Source organism: Bos taurus, chromosome 12 (genome assembly GCF_002263795.3).
Source record: "Bos taurus isolate L1 Dominette 01449 registration number 42190680 breed Hereford chromosome 12, ARS-UCD2.0, whole genome shotgun sequence".
In the NCBI taxonomy this organism is placed as follows: Eukaryota; Metazoa; Chordata; class Mammalia; order Artiodactyla; family Bovidae; genus Bos; species Bos taurus.
In genome coordinates, this window is record NC_037339.1 from 2,379,249 (window position 1) to 2,395,684 (window position 16,436).

Genomic DNA, 16,436 nt, shown 5'->3' on the forward strand with positions numbered 1-16,436 from the left:
ATTTAAAAGTAAACTTGAAAGTTTTACTCATTCTAAAGTAACCCCATCCTTTTCTTGATCTCTGTATTTTCCAAGAATTTAAGACTGTTCATTGCTTTTGAAGGTTTGAATGTGTCTATAGTGTGGAAAAGGGCTTCTCTGGTGGCTTAGTGGTAAAGAATCTGCCAGCAATGCAGGAGCCTCACAAGATGTGGGTTTGATCCCTGGGTCGGGAAGATCCCTTGGAGGAGGGCTTGGCAACCCACCTCAATATTCTTGGCTGGAGAATTCCATGCATGGGAGCCTGGCAGACTACAGTCCACAGGGTCGCAAAGAGTTGGACTATCCCTGAAGCGACTTAGCACACACGCATAGTGCTGCGAAGGAGGTTATTTCTTACTTAGGATCCTAGTCCCTTATATCTGTGCTCTAGGGGACATGTGGTTTTTAAACCTCAGAACAGATTAAAAAGCACAACTCTTGTGGGGAATGCTCAGGCAAGCCTATCACTTTAGTAGAATCAACTATCTAGAGAAATATTACATTGTAGTGTTACTGAAAATACAAGTCTGTGTGTCTGACTCACAGTGAGGCCAAATAACACTAAGACATGGAGTTTGGAACAGAGAAAAGTTTACTGCAGAGCCAGCCAAGAAGATGGGTAGTTCATGCTTTAAAAATCCCAAATTCCCCCAAAGCTTTCAACAAAGCCCTTTTATAGGAAAGGTGGGTAGGGACGTGGTTAGTTGGTACAGACTTCCTGGTGTGAAATCCTTGTTCTTGAAGTCAGGTCACATTCAGGTGACGATGTTCCTGTAAATCTCTACCAAACAAATGTTCTTCTCTGTCCTGAAAACAAGCACCAAGTCCTAGGGCACAGCTCTCACCCTCCAAAGCCCAGGTCCTGGCCAAGAGGAGGCCCACCTCGGTTGGCAGCTCCCTCAGGGTCAGGTTCCCAGACTCAATCCAGACGTCATCGCTGAGGAGCCCGGTGCCCAGGATCCAGCTGGCCCTCCATTCCTCAGGCCCCCAAAAGGGGGCAGGAGGCAGGGCCCATAGTCTGCGGCCCAGCCGGACGGCCGCCGCTCTCCGCTCACAGAGACAGAGGTTGCAGAGCGGTTCCCCAGGGCCTCAAGGCCCCGGCTCGTGGGTGGCCGTGGGGAAGTCTCCGGAGCCTCCGTGACGCACCTCCGGCCTCCTCCCTGGGTGCCCAGCTCACCCTCTGGTCCCAGGCCAGGGAACGGGTGGGAGGACCCTGGCGGAGGCCAGGGTCTGCTCTCCCTGACTCCCCGTCATGGCCGCGCCCCACTCTTGGTTGACCACTCCACCCACCGTGGCTTCCTGACAGGTGGTCGCCTGTGGGCGGGGCCCACTGTAGCACCAACCAATGACTGAGTGGGACCTGTTGCCAAGTAACGGGCAGAGTACTGTTGCCCAGCAACAGCTCCATGCTAAGGGCTGCCCTCACTGTTCTCTGTCATAGTACCATTATCAAAGTTATATTAGTGAGCCATAGAAGTTCCCCTCCTTTCCTCAGTTTTTCAGTATCACCTTTGAAGTTGGATAATCATCTGTGTTCCCTTCTTCCTTGGCTCTTTCAGCCCAAGGCCCTTGGTATTCATTCCAGATGTGGTTGCTATGAAGGCAGAGTTCTTCTTGTGACTGTTTAGTAAAGATCCCATTGGTTCTTTCCCATGGACCAAAATTCTCACTTATTTATTACTATTTGTTGTTGTTTATTCTTCTTTTAAAAATTATTTATTTTATTTTATTTTTTTATTATTATTTTTTTTTATTCAATTTTAATTAAAAAAAAATTATACATGTGTTCCCCATCCTGAACCCTCCTCCCTCCTCCCTCCCCATGGGCTTTACAGAATTTTGTTGTTTTCCATTAAACCTCAACAAGAATCAGCCATAGGTGTACATATACCCCCTGCCTTTTGAATTTCCCTCCCATCTCCCTCCTCATCTTACCCCCTAGGTTGTTTATTCTTATAGTGGGAATATACTTATTACAGGATAGAGTCAGAATTATGGTCATTTACATAATACTTTTGCTATATATTCTTTAAAATTTTTTTTTGTTATTTACCTTTTAGTTCACATACAGTAAATTTTACTTTTTGTTGTGCAGTCCTATGTACCTTGTTCTTTTGGGTTTACCTCTTCATTTTTTTGGTTTTGCTATCTCAAATGGACCTGGATTTTACCTTTCAGAGGTCTTCAGTTTTCTGGACATTTTCACTTGAACATTTAGAATTAATATTGATAATTAATAAAATTTTTAAAGCTTTTAATAAGTTATTTTTCATTGTAGACTGCAAAATATTCTCACTTAAAAGAATCCAATCTATGAATTTAAATCTTTGCTCAATTTTGCTTTTGGGACAAAAGGAAATTTTACTGAAATGGAACTCAGTTGGAAAGTAAACAGCAAAGGCCCCACGAAAAATCAAATGCAGCAAGATAATTGGAAGGTGAATAGAAGATCAAATTCAATTCTGTAGCAAATTATTGATGGCTTATTGTGTGCAAAATAGCGTGTGAATTGAATGTGCATGGAGATAATTTCTGATTTTGGTAAAAAAACTGCAGAGAAAGTGAAGGTGACTTCAAAATATTCTCCAACAAAAATGACATTTTATATTTATTCCTTAATTAGGTTGTTTACATATTCCTCTGACATATTCACTACCTTACTAATATCTCACATCGAGATTATTTTCTAGATTTACGTTTATGGAATCCATAAGTATATTGTTCTTTACTTGTACTGCCTTGCTGAAAGAGTTTCTGTATCAGTTTTCGTCTGCATTATAAATGAGCTCATAATTTAGAATGGTGGAACTGAGAAAGCATTTAATGAAATTATGGTTTTAAAAAAATGACACAAAATAACTTGTGTTAATATAAGAAATGTTTTATTAAAATAGCATCAAGATGACATTAAATAAGAGTAAAAAAGGGACAGAATGTGTCATCTCAATTTTTAAATGTGATAGAAATGTGTGCAATTTATATATTAATACCTCAAGTGTAAATGTGGTTGTTATAGCTAAGATATTAGCTAGGAGATTATTTCTTTGAAAGAAGTTGAGAAAATTGAGGAAAGCAATGATTAGGCCTTCTTGCCTTGATCTGTACCTAAGGATACTCTCTTGAATACTGTTACTCTATGACAGTTAATGAACATTTTCTTATTTGCTAATGTTGAACTGTAGTTTATTTTATTCAGTGTAATAAATGGTTTATTGGGTGTAAGTAAGTAGGTCCAGAGCAGCAGATCATAGGTTATAGGGATGGAAAGCTGAAGTTGCTGAGGTGCCATCACATAGTGAGAAGGAGGTGGAGAGGAAAAACTGTGCAAAATGTCATTGAGAAGAAGTAAGTCTTCCTGGGTGGTTGGGATGGAGGCCTGTGCCCCCTGCCCCTGCCCATAACTGTAGTTTGGTTTTGTTTGTAGAATCTTCTGGAGACTTTTTTTGCATTTGTTGGCTTGAGTTGTTTCAAAGGATGTTCTTTAACTTGTTACTCATACAGGTGGACTGAACTTAATTGTAGTTACAAATGAAGCCTGCTTGAGGATTTTAATTAAATTTAAACATTGGAGAAAAATTGTTAAACTGAATTTTTCTAGCTTTCTTTTAAGTAAAAAATATTCTTTTGATACTATTTATAATACACACTATTCCAAAAATTGTAGAAACACAGTGAACTGTATGGTTTTAAGAAACTTCCAGATAATTTTTTAGAAAATATGTCTTCTGATTTGTAAAATAAAATGAGTTAATGGTAACCCTTTTAGTACAGTATAGTGATAGGCTGATGATCTCTGCAGAGGACTGTGTTTAAGCATGTATCAGTATCACTTCATTTGAATATTCTCTTTTTCACTGCCTACTAATTAAGTCAAGGTTCTGACTTTCATAAGAAGATGATCTTTAACACACACTATTTATAACTAAAAGATTATGAAAACATTAATGTGTTAAAATAATTAGAAGGAAAGTGACATTTGTATTTACTCTCACTCCCATGTTAAGTCTGTTATATCAACTGTTAAAACTGTGCAGTAGTATATTATTGAACTGGAAATCAAGCTACTGAATGAAATAGCTTTGTTTTGATGTAAAGTTACACTGATAAATTGAGTGTACCTTTATTCTTTTCCTTGGTTCTAGGCAACAGTACTTCAAATTAATTGATGAGTGTGTATCTCAGATTGTACTGCATAGAGATGGGATGGATCCAGACTTCACATATCGAAAAAGACTAGATTTAGATTTAAGTCAGTTTGTTGGTGAGTGTGTCTCTGTTATTAAAATGGAAATACCTTCTGTCCCTTACCCATGGGTTAGCGCTAGAGCGTTGTTTCTTGCAATGTGGACTCTGGAGGGTCCTGGATACCCTTGCAGAAGGTCCTACTAGTCAAATCTATTTTCACAATAGTACGGAAACCTTATTTGCCTTTTTCACTGTCTTGATATTTGCAGAGTAATATTGAGAAAACTGCTGGCACGTTGTAGTGAAGCAAGGCAGTGGCACCAAACCCCAGTAGCCCTGGGGTTCTTTGGTAAAACAAAAGAAATGAAACGAAACTGCTATTTTTTACTTAAGAATGTCCTTGATAAAGAATTAAAAAATAATAATTTTATTAGACATTTACTGTTGTGTATACTGTGTGAATATATTCTGTGTGAATATATTCAAAATTCAATATATTGTATTTGTGAGTCACTTGTGCTGCAAACCGGAGACCACAAGGAAGTACTTGTATAATTGTCTGAGTTGCCAGCTGAGATGCCTGCCTTTTTTTTTTTTTTTTCTTTTAATCTTTGAAAAAATGATTGTTATACAAATTGTGGCTACTTAGATGTGAGTGTTTGGCATACACTTTCCTAAAAATCAAATGAAGATGATAGACTATATAAAATCCAAGCATTTATATAAAAATTTGCGTTTGGAAAACTTGGATTTGCTACTGTCATCTTGTCAGCTTTGCAGTGCTAAATTTTTTTTCTGATGAGATTAGTGGTGATATTACCCTACATGATTATTTTGACATTGTATCATGAGATGTATCACCATCTGAAGGATCTGTAAGACTCTGTAAACCACTCTTTCCCAGATGACCAGGGCTTGATGTGTCTAAATGATTTAAAAGTAACAGAGTGCAAAACAGTCTTTGAAATGATATGTGATTCCACATGGTAACTAATGTTTAAGAAGTTACCATATGTCAAATCTTGATTTAATATTCAAAGAGTATTATTTGCATGAAGTTGATTTTTTCCTCATAAAATATTTGAGTTCAGGAAGAAGTGTGGGATGTATAGAATGAGAAAGTAGTAGATAATACTAATGACACTGAAAAAGCAAATACTTGTTTCTCTCCCTAAGAGAGAAGACATTAGAAGTTCCTGGGGGTGGGAGGGACATAGAAATAAAGGAAAATATTCTCTAAATAGGTAGCAAACTAAAATATGGGAATGATTTTGAATAGTGTCTGAAGAGAAAGTTTTTCTACCTGGACATTAGGAATATTTTTCTTGAGTAGGTGAGAGGTTTTGACATTGAATTCTTGAGAAGGAAATAAAATCTTTGAATACTTATTGGCTATATAAGTGAAATTAGTTACATAGTTAAAGAAATTTATTGTTTATTGATTATAAAAGTTTCAAATAAACTTATAGACACAATGAGTGTCACTGTGTTAACATGTTCAGATGGGAGACAGATGTTGGAAAGTATAGGGCACAGATAACATACTAAGGGGGATTCAAGAGATGCTGTCTGTGTAACAAGAATCAGAGGATTAAGTATTAATTTAGTGCTACAGAGCCAGCCAAATGAACAAAAAATTATAGAGAATTGGGATTATACAGGAAAGTGTTTTCTTAGGAAGTTATCCATAATGCCCTACATAGTTAAATCAAGAAATAATTGTGTACATACTGTATTTAGAGTTAAGAAGCTAACCACCAAAGTAATCTAATATAGAAAGAGCTGTGAGTGGTCCCACTTAGGAAGCGGGACTAGTTTTGGATGTAGTGATTTGGTTGATTCTTGTTTCTCATAAGTTGTTTTGTAGTATGTTTTATTAAACAATGTTCATTATTACTTTCATTAAAAAAGAAAGAAGGGATATAGTAAATCATGAGACATCCATATGAATTACTTCTCCTGTGAAGTATCCCGTCAGGTGGATTCCTATCAGAGCCTTTTAATCTATTATTAGTGGATATTTAAGTTATTTACAGTTTTTTGCTAACAGTATTTTAATGAATATTCTTACTTAAAAGCAGAGTCCTAAAAATAGGATTACTGGGTGAAAGAAAGTATTTAAGTTTTTGTACATATTGCGTAGTTTCTTATTAGCAAAGTTCCTTAATTATACTTCCAGCTGCTTTTAGGAGAGTTGGGTTCCCCATGCTATCTCCAGTACTTGGCATTAGGGATTATTTAATCTTTGTTTATTTCTAATTAAATTATGTTTTCATATTATTAGGAAAATTCAGTTATCTGTTCTTATGACTTATCAATTTTTAGATTTTTATTCCTAATTTTATGCTTATTGCTATTGTACATTTTCCCCATTTGTATTGGTTATCATCTTCTCCTTTTCCTTCAAAATATGAACTGAGGATAGCAACCTTTGGGTGTTATATGTACAGTTGAACTCTCTCTTCCTTTTGCTTAACACAAGGTTAAAATTGTAGTTGGGTTTATCTTTCCTCTTATATTTTATGACCTTGGTATCATGCTTAGAAAATCATTCTCCATTCCAACATTATATATTTCTCCATTTTGTTTATTACTGACATTATTTCTAATTTTTCTCTGTAATTTTTTTTCTTTGTAAACTTTTAAAGTAACAGTGAATTTAAGAAAAATTTTGTCATTGCAATTTTAGATATTTGCATAGATGAAGCAAAACTAGAAGGGTCTGAAGAGAAAGCATCAGAACTTAACAAGAAAGTAAGTAGTTTGACTAACTTTGCAAGACTACAGGGGGGCTCCTGCAGCTATATTTCTGCCTCAGGGACTCTGTGTTCTTCCAATTTCCTTCTTTACTTCCTTTGGGTGTTTGCACAAATGCCATCCTCTGAGGACTTCTATTTAAACATTTAAACTCCTTACTCCCAACTCTGACTTTCCGTATGCTTCTGTCCTTGTTTTCCTACTGTTGTATTTATCACCATTTGACGTGCTACACCATTTATGTATCTGTGTGAGTATATGCAAATGTCTTGTCTGTTTCTCCCTCTGTAATAAAATTTATGAAGGATTTTTGTTAGCTTTATTCATTATCATGGCACCTAAAACAATTCCTGGACTGAAAACTAAACATATTTTTTGAATGAGTGAATAAATAAATGATCGACAGTATATAGAATCAGAATTTTAAGGTTGGAGTATTTCTCAAGGCCTCAGATAATTTAGGCCCTTAAGATTGAAATTATATCTAAAAATTTTAAGAGAAAGTTTAACTTGGTTTTGGTTTCGATTAAAGTTGCTTCATAAGACTAAGCAGAACCATTTAAAGTTGTCTTTTTCATAAGTCATAAGTATTGGATGTTAGCAGTTTCATGTGTTTCTGTCCCAGGAGTGTTGTTGACCATCCAGGCGTCCCCCCTTTTCTTTAAGTTAGTGTATTATGCTTTTGTCTCTACTTAGTGGGTACCTATTACACTTGTTCTTTGATCTTAAAATTTTATTTTTAAATTTTATTATCTTTTGTTGTTGGATTCTTCACAGTTTAAGTAGTTTATTCTGATTTTGAATTCTTGGGGCTGGTTCCTTTCATTGGAGGAATCATGGCAGTAACTGCTACCACTGCTTCAGTGAACATTGTACTCAAGGAACATTTAGACTGAGTTAGGCACCATGCTAGTGAGTCTACATTTTTGATGTGTCAAGCCCTAAATGAACCTTGAGAGAATTGTACATTTTTAATAGACTTTTAAGATAGAACATCTTGAGTGAAAGAGTGAGTGAAGTCACTCAGTCGTGTCCGACTCTTTGTGACCCCGTGGACTGTAGCCCACCGAGCTCCTCTGTCCATGGGATTCTCCAGGCAAGAATACTGGAGTGGGTTGCCATTTCCTTCTCCAGGGGATCTTCCCGAGCCAGGGATCGAACCCAGGTCTCCCGCATTGCAGGAAGACACTTTAGAACATGTTAGGGCTTCCCTAACAGTTCAGTTGGTAAAGAATCCACCTGCAATGCAGGAGAGGCCAGTTCAGTTCCTGGGTCAGGAAGATCCACTGGAGAAGGGATAAGCTACCCACTCCAGTATTCTTGGGCTTCCCCTTGTGGCTCAGCCGGTAAAGAATCTGCCTATTGTGTGAGACCTGAGTTCCATCCCTGGGTTGGGAAGATTTCCTGGAGAAGCAAAAGGCTACCCACTCCAGTATTCTGGTCTAGAGAATTCCATGGAAAAAAAAAAAAAAATTCCATGGACTGTATAGTCCACGGGATTGCAAAGAGTTGTACATGACTGACTGACTTTCACTTTCACATGGAGAACTTTGTAAGTGCCCTAAGACATCCTAAGTTTCGCCAAATACTTAGAGAATATTATCTCCCAGGCCTTTGGCTGCAGGCTCAGATTACAGCTGAGGATATTAAGATCGCTGTTTTTGCAAAGTGACTTAGTTAATGGGGGAAACAAAGTAATAGATACTTTAAATTATGTGTCATAAATGTTCTAGTTGATAGATGTTTGTGTTGTATGGTGACCTCTCACCCACTGACTCTGTGTTCCAAGCTCAGTAAATAATACTTCGACTCACTGTAGGAAGGGAGTAGCACGCTTTCAAGTTATTTGGTTTGAATGAATCTCAGATAGTTTAAATTGGCTTTTATAATCATTTTTTTTTTTTTGGTTTACAGTATTTGAATATGATAACTTTCTCAAAACACTGTTTTAAAATTGTAAGCTTTTAATGTAAATAGAAGAAAGACCTTGTTCAAGGTTAGTTGTCTTCTTTTAGTCAGCAGTTATGTGTCTTAGGTATACTCAGAAAATATTGTTCATTCCATAAAAGATTTCTATTGCCATACCATTTTGTATGTGTCAGCAAGAATTTTTTCTGATAGCTTTATAAGGACACATGTAAATACTTTGCTTTAGGCAGGAAGCTATCATGGTTGCTAGACACATTCTTTATTTTAATGCATAAATTTGAAAAATGAAGACTAGAAATGTCAGAAAGTACATAGAGAGTATTGAGTTATCAACCTTCTTGTATAGATGCACTAATTCACTTACCTGAGGGAATGAAATTAAGTAGAGCCTGAACCTTAACTGCGTTTCTTGACATTTTTGCATGTAATTTTGTAAGCGTAATATTGCTCTACTGACTCCTTTCGGAGAGGAAGCCTATCATTTCAGTTTTTGTAAAGTGCATCTTTAATGGAGATTCATTTTATCCTCAAGGCTACTGTGATTTGACTATGGATATTATAAAAATGCTAAAGCAAAGTTTATATTTTGTCTGATCCTTTTATAGGGGAGGATGTAGAAATTTCTCTCTCTTGTAAGTAATACAGATACTCTCAGTATGATAAAGTTAATTTAGTAAGCTTTCTTTGAGTATAGTAACTATGATTCTGGTTGTTTTGATAGTTTTATTTTTGTTCCGATAAATAATTCTTTTTCCTTCTGCATCTTATTCTAAGACCTAAGACAGGACAGTGTACATATTGATATTATGAGAAAGGCGGCTTCATTCTTACTCTCATAAGAATTTAGTTTTCTATTTCTTGCTAAGCAGCAGTAAACATCGACTGAGCAGTCATAAGGAGAATAGCGAAAATGACCTCATAGAGATTTTTGAGACTGGGAGATTGAGGACCTTTATGATATTGACGTGGTTATTCAACATATAAAGGAAAGTTTGACAGGAATTGGCTGATGATTTCACTCAACAAATGAGTTTAATTTATAAATATAAAGCTTTTGGAAAGGTGATGAATAAAGCAGAAAAATCTCATTATTAGTGAGCTTCCAGGTTGGTGAGCATTACTGAGGTGTATGATACTACATTTTGATAGTTTTATAATACAGGATGATAATTGATGGTTTAGGAAAACCCGGTGTGGTGTGTAAGCCTGTAGGAAGGATCTCAGGTGGCCAGGGAACACTTGCCCTAGGAAGTGATGGCTAATGTGAGCCCTGCTGGATAGTGGGAGGCAGCAAAGTGACTATCTGAGGAGGAGGCATAAGTACATTTATTTTGAATTTCTTATATCAAGCTTAACATCTTCAAAACCAAATTCTTTATTCTTGTCTCTAAAAATGTCATTCCCTCAAATTATAATCGTTTTTTGCCAGCTTGCAAAGCAACAGAACACCGTCGTTATCTTCGCTCATTTCCTCTGTTCAGTCAGATGCTAATTTTCGATTCTGTTATGTATATATCCCCCCCCTTTCTTTCCCTGTTTTCTTGTCCTGTTCTCTGACCTGCTCCAGCAGGGCTTGCATCCTTGCTTGGATAGCTGCAGCGCCTGTTTCTGTGACTCTAGTCTATCTTCAGTCCATTGTCCGTGCTGCTGCTCCTTGGGTTTTCCAAAGTGCGGATCTGATTACATTGCTTTCCTGTGATAAATACTCTAAACATTGTCTGTAGTTATTAGGGAAAAGAAAAAAGCTTTTTGGTTTATTGTAAACTTCCTTTCCATAGTTTCGCTCTGGTGTATCTCTAGCTTCATCCTCTGCAGTTTGTTCTCAGACTTCATTTTGTGGCCCTTACAAGGGATGGCTTGTCATTCATGTATGCACTGTACTAGTCACTATCTGAAATGCAAGCTACGCTTCTCAGCTAATGACTTAAGTTCTTCAAACCTTAGATCAAGCATCATTGCTCCAGGAATGACACACATGCCTCCTGTCCTTTCTCTATTGTGAATAATTTTCATAGATTTTGGATGGTTAGTTTGTTTTGATTTTGCCATCAGACACTATGCTTACTAAACACAATGATCATATTCTTTTAAACTCTGTACCCCTAGTCCCTGCCACTCTGAGAAACACGTAATAGTCACGCTGTTGGATATTTGTTGAATAAAGGAAAGAGGTGGAATGGGACCAGATATCAGATGGTTCTTAGGTATTAGGTTAATAAGTGTGGTTTTTATAATGAAGCCACTAAAGATTTAAGACAAAGGAGTCATGATATGTGAGCTATCTTTTGGATGGAACAGCAGTATTAAAAAAACAAAGTTTGTAGAGAGAAAGACAGTATTGGTTTTGAAAATACTGGAATGCTTCCTTACTCTTGAAAAACCTTCCTTAGGTTGGAAATATATTTATAGACTGGTTTGCAGTCTGGAATGCAGTTGTGAATCTGGAGCTGGTGATGGGAACTTGGAAGCCACCAGTGTATGGAGACCCTATTCCTAATCCAAAGCCTAACCCTCATTTGACTGTATTTTAAAGTCTCAAAGCTACATTTGTGAACTATTTGTATTTTTTAGTGATTACTTTCTTCCTTTTTAAAAGGGAGTCAAGTACGTGTTCTCGATCATGAGACAGAACTCATGTTCATCTCTGCTAGTAGAGGGATTTTAGTGAAGATGATGGCCAGGTGAAACTGTTTTCAGTGCAGGATGGTGACTTGTGACAAGTGCCTATATCTAGAAGACTCATTGGATTTACCAAATTTTATCATTTGCCTTCTTCCTTCAAAGTGTGGCACTAAGGTCTTTGAAAGATTAATTTATCATTAATTTTCTAAAGATTAATGATGAAGAAGATGGAGTTTATCCTCTTAAACTTTTATGAAGGTTAGAACCTATATTGGGTTCTTAAGTTTCTGATGTTATTTTACAAAAATAGGAAATAATTGATGCATTTGCAAAGTGGAGTTATTTATTAATAAAAAAATATTGAAATGGAATTCTTTTAAATCATGTTGATAAACTTGGGAAGTTTCAAGTATACGTTTTCACAGGTAAGGGTCAGGGAATTCAGTACAGTGCCTTGCTCTCTATTATTTTACACAAAGTTGCAATGATACTTGGGGACCCTTAAGAAAAATGCCAGCGTTCTGTAAAACTGTAAGCCCAGTTTGTTCTGAAGAGAGGAGAAGGTCACAGATTTCATTTCTGGCTTTGTCTGCTCCTTTGCAAATGAATGATTTTGGTGGGACCCTGAGAGACCTAGAGAAAAGCTGTGGGCGACTTAGCAGAAAGCTACCACCACTCCTTTCAGAAAAGTTATGTGCCACTAACAGAGCATTAGAGTCAAATTTCTTTATGAAGAATAGTGCTTTTTATTTTCATCTTTCTCTGTGTCTTGTATGTTTCTCTTTTTTTTTTTTCCAGTTTGAAAAAGAGTTTACCGACCACCAAGAAACTCAGGCTCAACTGCAGAAAAAAGAGGCAGAGATTAATGAGCTTCAAGCAGAGTTACAAGCTTTTAAATCACAGGTAAAATACTATCTACCTGGAGTGAATTTGGGTATTGAAAACTTATAGGGTAACAAAGGTTGTATCATGTCTTCACAGCATCAAAATTTTGAAACTTTAATTTTTCTTGTATGTTTTCATATTTTTGTTTATATATATTTCTATTCTGCTGTGTTTAAATTTTTTAAGTTATTTTGCCTTTTTTGTTTTTTTAATTTGCATTTTTTAAAATGTTTAATCTCTTCCTTGTGTTTCATTTGGGTTTTGTTCCTGATGTCATGTGTTTGCTAGATAATTAAGCACTAAGGGTAAGAAAGTCTTTTATTATTAGATTTGTCATTCATCACTGATCTTTATCCCACTACAGAAAATTATTGCTCAAGCTATTTATTTTTCAAAACCTTCAGCCTATGGGTACCTTGCAGTGAAAGATAACCTCTAGCTGAATGAGAACATTTTCTGATAATTTTTCAATTTCCAAAAGTAAACATTTAAAACACAACAAAAAAGGGAGCAAGTCTGGATTATGAAGTAGATAGCTCACATATATACTCTCTGCACACAAAACAGTTAGGTAGCAAGAAATACATTATCTACATGTTTTACATGGATGAAAGTAAGGAAGTAGAAAATTCATAGCTAAATTCCTTCATGTAGATTTACATGCAAGATGATGAGCAGTAAGTATAGTTTTGCTATCTTCCTTTCATCCTAATTTATGGTTATGTTGAAATAATGTTAGGCATACTTTTCCCTATGTTATTTGCAATTTTGTTCTCTTTTTTTTAGTTAGTGTATAGTTTTGTTGCAGAGTCTGTCTGAAGATACTCTAGGAATTATCTGTTAGTGTTCAATTTTGGGGGAAAAAAATAGAATCTTTCTTTAAGAAAATTCTCAGTGATCATCTTTCTCTAGTGCTGCAAGAGAAGGTACCACAGTTTGTTGAAAGTTTTCATCTTTCTTATGTGGTTCCCTCTCCCTCATATTAAAGAAACATTCGGCTGTGTTTTCTATATTTCAGATTGAGCTTTAGACACTGAAATATTCATGACAATTTTTTCCTGGTCCAGGCTAGTATAAATTTAGACTTTCCTTTCTTTTAATTTTTCCTAATTGAAGCATTTCTTGTAAATCTATGCTAGAAAATTTTAGTTTATAGAAAACATATTCACTGTGTTTGAATATGTTGTTGCTGCATATGATTTTATATAAAACGGGAATATATTTACATTTTGAAACAGATTAAATCAAGCGGTCTCCTATGTTGTTTTAGATTGTGTACAGTGATAACCTCTGTTTATGTCTATCAGAAGAAAGCCTGTTATTAGAGATTTGACATTGACCACATACTAAGTTTTGAAGAACAAATGACAAATCCTTTCTTTGGATTAGTTTGTATTTCTCATGGAATATTTGCATTTGTCTTAATATACTTCTCTTTGATCAAAGCTGTGCTGATGATAAAGGTTATGAATAAAATGTGTTCTGTTATCCATGATTTCATTCCTTGTGTCACTTAACAGCCAAGTGCTGTTAGACGCTGGGCACAGACTGGGGGCACGGTGATAATAGTGTCTGGCCTCAGCAGTGACATTCTCAATCACACTCATCAAAGTCTAGAGCAGAAAGGCAGCTATACCTTTGTTTTAAGACATTAATTGTTAACTATAAATGCCTATTGAATGTGAGTACGATGTACATACATCCTTAATGTTCAAAGGGCTGTGGTATCCATTATTACAGCAACCCAGCCCAACACTAAAGTGATTCTTTCTTTATATGTAATGTTTTTGATAAGGCATGTTTTTTGATTGTGGTCTCAATTTCTCTTAAATACTTTTTTTTTTTTTTTTGCTGATTTTGGATGTTGATTTCAGGCCTTTGTGCATAATCTACTTTCCATAATTTTACCATAAAATTTTTAAATGATTTAGTAATACTTATATAGCTATATGGCTTAGAGTTGAAGTTAGTTTCAGGAAATCATCATCACAAAAATTATTTCTCAACTCCTATCACCTTCATGGTAGTAAAAATGCATCTATTTTTATTAAGCAACAGAAGCATAAGGATAGAAGTGCCTGGTAACCAGGTCGTGTCTTGCTTTTGCAGGTCTTACTAAGAATCTTAGTTAATTTTTCCTCAAGGGCAATGTGGCAATATTATTTCCCTCTCTTTTTCTGGATCTTATTTTTTTTTTTTAATTTTTACTAACTTAAATGCTGGTGTCCCACAGAATTCTGTATATAAACCTTTCCTCATGCTCTGTCCTCTGGGTGAAGTTACCTGCACAAATGGCTTCTTCAGTTGTCCTCTTGAGACTGCTGACTTGCAGATCTTTTAGACCCGGGTCACTATTCGCCTCTTGGACATTTCCACCCACATGACCATAACTGCCTTAAAATGGGGAGTAATCTTTCTGGCAGTTACATTTTTAAGAAAACAAAAGCTATAATAATACTCTTAAATTGGGGAAAAAATTTGTTGAAATTTTGTTTGTAGGTTAAACCACATGGCATTACTGAAATTCAGTTGTTTTTGGTTTCAAACAAAATTTTTGAGAAACTTTTGGTTTCAAACAAAATTTTTGAGAAACGTATGCTTGGACCTGCCTTGTAGAGAGCTCTTTGTCATGGTTCTTATTGTTTTTCCCCTGTAGTTTGGTGCCTTGCCACCTGGTACCTGTTTGCCTCCTTCAGATGGAAACGGAACCGGCCCTCCAGCCCTGCCCCCACCGCCGCCCCCGCCGCCCCCACCGCCGCCCCCACCCCCGCTCCCGGGGCTGCCCTTACCGCTTGGCGGAGGGCCTGTGCCCCCGCCCCCTCCGCTGGGACTTCTCACTGGACAGACCGCTCCACCTCCACAGATCCTGCCTTTTGGGTTAAAACCAAAGAAAGAATTTAAACTGGAAACCAGCATGAGAAGATTAAATTGGTTAAAGGTATAACAGAAACAAGTAGAGAAATAATACTATTTCTTAGATTAAAGCTTAAATTTGTATTTACTGGTATATAATTTCCTATGGGAACCTTATGCAAAATGGTATTAAATAAACAGGAATTCTTTTAAGAAAAGTGTTGAGTTTAAAGCCCTTTACTGTTGACTAAAGCTTTCTAGTTTATAAATTGTGTAGGAGTCTATGATAATTGACTGGGATTTGGTTTATAATCAAATGCATACATATAACATTTAAATACATACATTACATAATTTAATATTATCATGATTATACCATGTATTTTGAAATGTTTTAAAAAATACAGAAAAGTTAGTATTCTTAGGAACTTTTTTATGTTGGTAGCTATTGCAAAAATTATTACTTGCTGGCTGAGGTGGATATTTAGTAGAGACACAGGAATTCAGAATCCTGCAGAAAGATGGTTTCACGGATCACATAAACTGAGCATTGTTAAAGATTAGGAGAAGTATAACTGAGAAAGAACAAACTTCATTGCATTCAGCTTCAGTCCCCAACTATTTGAGAGTGGAACCTTTTTTTTTTTAATCCTTTTCCCTAATAACACCTTAACTTTCTACAGAACTTGTATTTCATTGAATACACTTTGTAAAAAATATTATGGAGATTACTCCATAAATATCTGCTGGCAGCTCTGGGATACTGGGTGTGTAGATGGTGACTGGGTAGGGGACAGATGATACACTCAACCGTTTGTGAATCTGTCTTCTCTCTGACTGCAGATCAGACCTCAGGAAATGACTGAAGACTGTTTCTGGGTAAAAGCAAATGAAAATAAGTATGAAAGTGTGGATTTGCTTTGTAAACTTGAGAATACGTTTTGTTGCCAACCAAAAGGTAAGTTTAATATCTTGCTTATTTGTTACTTTTAGTATTTTAATATTGCAACTCTTTAGATGCTTTCAATAGTATTATTTGTATCCTATAAATGATGTTTTTACATTAATAATGGATAAATGAAGTTAGTTTTTTTATGTAGAGGATCAACCAAGCAATTTTTAAAATGCAAATGATTAATACCAGAGTTAAAAAATTTCTACACGATACCTTCTTTGAAGATATT

At 36.0% G+C, this 16,436-nt stretch overlaps 1 protein-coding gene and 1 long non-coding RNA gene across 2 annotated transcripts in view; one reads left to right on the top strand and one right to left on the bottom strand.

The window, feature by feature from the left end:
• DIAPH3 (diaphanous related formin 3) overlaps positions 1-16,436 on the top strand; it is a 563,614-nt gene that overhangs the window by 198,415 nt on the left and 348,763 nt on the right. The window contains 5 exon segments of the mRNA NM_001192614.2: positions 4,164-4,282; positions 6,896-6,960; positions 12,313-12,417; positions 15,056-15,337; positions 16,096-16,210. Of these exon segments, the coding sequence (NP_001179543.2) occupies positions 4,164-4,282; positions 6,896-6,960; positions 12,313-12,417; positions 15,056-15,337; positions 16,096-16,210 (686 nt within the window).
• On the bottom strand, positions 596-1,356 carry LOC132346733 (uncharacterized). The gene is made up of 2 exons (XR_009496648.1): positions 1,199-1,356; positions 596-828 (listed from the first exon to the last, which is right to left on the bottom strand). It is a non-coding gene; the product is annotated as an uncharacterized lncRNA (long non-coding RNA).